Here is a 5,763-nt window from a genome sequence, read left to right as displayed (position 1 = left end):
CCTGTGTAGCCATTTTGATTTGAAGATATCAAAGAAGTCAGACGGAAGCCACTGTTCTCTGTGCACACACCACATGGTTACGGTTGGATGTGTATCTTCTTCTTGTCTGTTTTTTTTCTCTCTCTCTCTCTCTCTCTCTAGCCTCACACTTTCATTATGACTGTCTCATTCATGAACAAACACACTGGGGATAATTTTGGAACGAAAAAAGACTTACTCATTATTATGGTACTCGATGAAATCACGATACGAGTTGTTTGGCTGTATCATTTATGATGAGGCAAACGATAGGTCTTCCTACTTAAATTGTGCTTTGCATTTAAGTGCACTCGAGCCACGCGCACCTATGAAGGCAGCACATGAATTCTGATTTCTAGAAAATAGAACCCGTTACCGTAGTGTTATAGCATCACGCTTTAAGACTTCTAAAGAATGACCACAACCCTGATCTCAGCTCATGACACAAATAAAAGTCCGCGCACAGATCATTGTCGGTGAATCATTGTCACTCAGATAAGCTGCCTAACTTCATATTTCATCTAATAATACAGATGCTGGCGATTCAACAAGGTCACCATTGATTTTCGCTAACCATTTTTGCTAGTCCTTGAATTATTTGTTGTAGTAATTCTATAGTTGCCGTGGTAACAACGAAACGTATTACTTTACTGTACTACGTTTTCTAAGGGTACGTTACGCTACAATATACTACGGTTTACTGCAGTTAATACCAAATTATACTACAGCATTTGTTAGTTTATCAGTTTGCCATAGATAACGTTACAGCATGCTACGCATTCATTAACAAAGCGTTGAGCTATAATATAAGCTATACCAGCGGTTCCCAACCACGTTCCTTGCATCTCTCTTGTGTCCGACGCAAACATCTCATCTCTTGGAGCCCCTACTGGCGAGCTGATCGGCTGAATCAGGTGGGTTTGATTAAGAAGACGTGGAAAACGTGCAGAGGTGGGGGGCCTCCGGGAACGTGGCTGGGAATACACTTTAATGTAGTATTTTTCGTGCGAAAATTAAAACGATATTGCAGTGAACCCAGCTCCAGAGGAAGCTGAGAGCCAGTCTTGACACAAGCGCGGTATACCTGAAGATGTAGGTGAAAGGTTCTGCACCGCTGTCGAATGGCGAAACATGGGTTTGCACCTGGCTTCGAGCCCGGCCAGGGATGATTCAGACTTATTAACATATTGAGGAGACAGCAGTGGCTTTCTTTTGGTGATAAACAGGTGTTCGCATGTGGTTGTGTGAGCGTCTCCCCACAGCAAAGGAGTGAAGCGGCATTGTGTCCCGACCTAGTATATACTACAACTTCCCTAAATGCCTATATGCGTGAGAGAACAGGACTGTATTGAGGTTTAGTTCGCATTAACATGTCACATTACCACTGGGCTCTTTCGAACAGCGTGCTGTGTACGTGCTGCCTTTCTATCTGTTTTCTCAAGTGTACTCCCCCTCCTCCACCTCTCCATGTGCGGAGGCGTTGCCTCTGGAATCAGGCCGAAATGGGAGAGGTTTCCCGGTCGCTCACTAAGGAGGAACTACTGCGAGGACTTGCCCTTATATGGGATGGACAACAGTTGCCAAATCATGAGTCAGTTTATTCCTGATCAATACAGAAGTATGGTTACAGCTTATACTTTAAGGAAAGACATTTAATAACTAAGTCTATCTGTGGGATCAGACTCTTAAAGCCCTATAAAAAAGGTCTACTATTACTCATGCTTTGCTTATTATATGACTCAGTGAGTAAAAGTAGTCAAATGCAAAACGGATAAAATCTGCATTATAGGTGATCTGAATTAATTCGGCATTTTTATGTTGCATTTAACTCCTTGTGCTTGGATGATGTGCTGTCCCTGACACAGTATTTTGGGTTAAAATGATCCTGTCCCATTTTGCCATCCTGTATTTACTTAAATCGCCAGTTTAGGTGCCACCTTAACTAGAGGAATATATTTAGAGCTTGACATTTAAAGCCATTTCCACTCTGTTTGTGTGTAAAAGAGCTGGTGCTAACTTTTCAACACTTTTTCCGAACATGCAAAATAAAAACAGTAAAAAAGAATAAACAAAACCGGACAATAAATCACAAATGTAACTTAAGCATAAGCTTATCTCTTCTCCACTCCTTAGTGGTAATAAAAATAATCATCATCATCAAATTAACTTCATAATTCTGTCATCTCAATCTTGCCTTAATACATTATTTACAATTCACCACATATAGTATGCAAATAATAATATAAATAAGGCAGATCATTAAATAATCTGTAAGTTTTACTAATGACAAATCTTTTATATATATATATATATATATATATATATATATATATATATATATATATATATATATATATATATATATATATATATATACACATAGGCTAGGAGTAGCCTACTTCAAAGCTTACACTGCCATGCATTCGTTAACGCAATGTTTTTCTCAAGACCACAGAAGAGTTTCTGTTTACTCGGCCCTGGGAAACTTTTCTACAAAAGTGCCTATGTAACTATTGCGGCCGGTTTTTGCGTCTTATCTGTGGAAACAAAAATAGGAGCGCAGCCTGCCTTCAGCTTTGCACTCTCGCCTCCAGCGTTGTTTTCAATCTCAGCAGCGGTTCCCGGTAACGACGTCACCGCCCGTCTGACAGCCAGGGGAGCGGAACGAACTCTCGTCCAATCAGCGGCCGCGTTTTCTCCGAGCCACGCCCCCGGGGCCGCACGGCGTTCCGCTGCGTATAAAAGGCTCCGAGGCGCACTCTCTCGCAAGACCGAGTGCGCGCCGAGACAGAAGACTCCGCGTACGGCCGTTTGTAAATAACTGTCCCGGAACGCGACTTTTTGGACATCAGCTGTCAAGGGAAAACACCTGTCTGCTTGGTACAGTAAAGTTGTTCAAACTATTTTGGAAGTTTCTTTTGCTCTCTTTGACATCTTCATGTAATATTACGGAGAGAACAAGATTTGCGGACAGTAAAGTGTACAGTCAACTCAAAAAGCCTCCAACCTAATTGCTATTCACATGTCAACAAAAATGGAGCAACCGTTTTATCATGACGACTCGTTTCTTTCTGCTTATGGTCATCCAGACGCTGCCCTGCACGACTACAAGCTCCTAAAGCAGAACATGAGCGTGGGCTTCGCCGAACCTTACCGGAACCTCAAGTCCCTGCGCTCCGAAAGCGACTTCTACACCGGAGACGTGGGCTCGCTGAAACTCGCCTCTCCGGAGCTGGAGAGACTCATCATCCAGAACGGTAACGGTGTCATCACATCACCCACCCCGGGGCAGTATCTGTACGGTCGGGGCATCACAGAGGAGCAGGAGGGCTTCGCGGACGGCTTCGTAAAAGCGCTGGACGAGCTCCACAAAATGAACCAGATGCCCCCGCCGAACGTCTCCATCGGCGCCGGCGGCGTGTCGTCCTGCTCGGCCGCGTCGTCGGTCTTCGGCGCCTCGCTGCAACCGGAGAGCCCCGTGTACACCACCCTGAACAGCTGCAATCCCAACACTAACCACACACCCGCGGCCAACTACCCGACGGCAACCATCAGCTACCTGCCTCACCATCACCATCATCACCACCACCAACAGTACCATCACCACCAAGCCACGACGCACCCTCACCCCTTCCAGCACTCGCTCCATCCGCAGCGGCTTGTCTCGCTCAAAGAGGAGCCGCAGACCGTGCCCGACCTGCAGAGCAGCGACGGCTCTCCTCCCATGTCCCCCATCGACATGGAGGACCAGGAGCGCATCAAAGCGGAGCGCAAGAGGCTGCGCAACCGGCTGGCGGCCACCAAGTGCCGGCGACGGAAGCTGGAGCGCATCTCCAGGCTGGAGGACAAAGTCAAGGTGCTCAAGTCTGATAACGCCGGACTGTCCAGCACCGCGTCCCTACTGAGGGAGCAGGTCGCCCAGCTAAAGCAGAAGGTCATGACCCACGTGAGCAGCGGGTGCCAGCTGATGCTGACGCCCAAGATCAAGTCGTTTTAGATGCGAACCGCAATGACTCGGACACTGGCGAAACGGGAAACACTGGAAGCGCAGATCATGTTTGTTATGTTTTGATGCAAATGATACTATTGCAGCACTGGGTACGAGCGTTGTATATTTAAGTGTTTTCTTGTAGAAAACTAGATCGTTAAAGTTGTTTTCAAAAGCATCTCTTCGAGGTGGATGCACAGGGAAAACCTCTAAGTTTGGTTTTGTTTTTGAGTCCTGCCCTATGAAAACATTCCAGTAAGTTATTGATGTTGTGAGTCGGGTTGATCCAGACCTGTACTTCTGTCTGTTTTGTTTATATTTTTTATATTTAAGTAAAAGCGTTGAAAACAATTCCACCGTTTGGGTTGTCCGTTTCTGGCTCACTCCGTGCGGCTTTAAATTGACGTCGAAGACGTGCCCACGTCGGCTCCTTTTTCCTGCTGACGCAAAGCCCATATATGGGTTGTTTTGGCGCTTGTACGTCACTGAGGGTAGACTTGCGGGAATCCCCGCCCACGCTACCGGTCAGGAAGTCCGCGCGCTTTCGGGTCTGACGTTCGAATGAATGGAGCGCGTGTGAATGAGAGAAAATTTAGCAACGCGGGATTTTCCCCGCGCGCAGAAACCTTCCCAAAACAGTTTCAGCGAAAAGAAAACTAGAGATAAAAACACGAACACGCACGGGCATTTTCCAGGTACTTTGCAAAAAAAAAAACGGAGCCGTCGCGAGCATAAAAATAGAAAAACAGATCGCAGTAAATAACAGCTAGACTTATAAACCAGAAGCGGCCCGCGGTGACTTTTCCAGTGACTTCCGGAAAATATACCGTAGTTGTTTATTAACTGTCCGGCACCGAAACCACAGACCCACGCACTATAAGGCCTATATGACCTGTTTTGTAACAGCCTTTATTGTTTCACAAGTTGCCGGTTTTCTTCGTTTTAGTCAACCCCATTTGAGTTATTCTTTAGAAGCTATTAGTCAAATTCTACTGGGGTGTAGATAGTCCAGATGGCCACTTTATTAGACACTAGCTTATACACGAATAGGATTAAATCCATATCTCATCATGGCAGAACAAAATCGTACCCAAATAAGCACATCCGATTCAAACACACCATAAAAATAAAAGCTGGTGTTTTGTAAACTACTTTTGTTATATTATTTGATTTTAGTGGACATGTGGATTTATTATAAATGATCCCTCAGGTTTAGCATCAACCGTCGCCATTATAGAATATGAACATTAAAACCATGGATCTATTTGCACAATATAAACTTTTTTTTTTTTTTTGACTTGCTGACATAAATATTTATCAAATAGTATATAAATACTTTGAAGACACATTTTCAGCATAAAAAAAGACATGTTTTAAAGGCAAAAAATGTTGTTTTTCCAACATTCTTGTTAGTACGAAAACATATTTCTGAATGTTTTCTGAACGTTTAGAGCTTAAAAACATTTTCAGTGTTTTTAAAAAGCCTTTCTTGGTTATACAATAAACATACCTCATGGATATTCTGTTTTATCGTTGTGGGAATGTTATTTTTCAATGTTCTCTGGATATTCATGACGCCCGAAAACGTTGGAGAAACGTTTAGCTAAAACGTTTCAGGAAAAAAAGGCTTCCATAAATAAAGCATACTAGTGTTTTGAGGTCGCTGTTAAAGAAATGTGAATGAGCACTAATGTTAGTGGGGGAAAAACAAAACTTTTGTTCAGATGTTTTAGAGAACCTTGGTATCAATCATTTGA

At 43.8% G+C, this 5,763-nt stretch overlaps 1 protein-coding gene across 1 annotated transcript; it reads left to right on the top strand.

Annotated features, from left to right (window-relative positions):
* The first annotated feature begins 2,779 nt into the window (after positions 1–2,779).
* Positions 2,780–4,357, top strand: junba (JunB proto-oncogene, AP-1 transcription factor subunit a). Its single transcript, XM_043234897.1, has one exon. The coding sequence runs from the start codon at positions 3,041–3,043 to the stop codon at positions 4,013–4,015; it is 975 nt and encodes a 324-aa protein (XP_043090832.1). The 5' UTR covers positions 2,780–3,040; the 3' UTR covers positions 4,016–4,357.
* The last annotated feature ends 1,406 nt before the right edge of the window (positions 4,358–5,763 follow it).

The sequence above is a fragment of the Puntigrus tetrazona genome, chromosome 1, assembly GCF_018831695.1.
Source record: "Puntigrus tetrazona isolate hp1 chromosome 1, ASM1883169v1, whole genome shotgun sequence".
Taxonomy (NCBI): Eukaryota; Metazoa; Chordata; class Actinopteri; order Cypriniformes; family Cyprinidae; genus Puntigrus; species Puntigrus tetrazona.
Note: the sequence above shows the minus strand (reverse complement) of the source record. Positions and strands in the feature narration are given on the sequence as shown.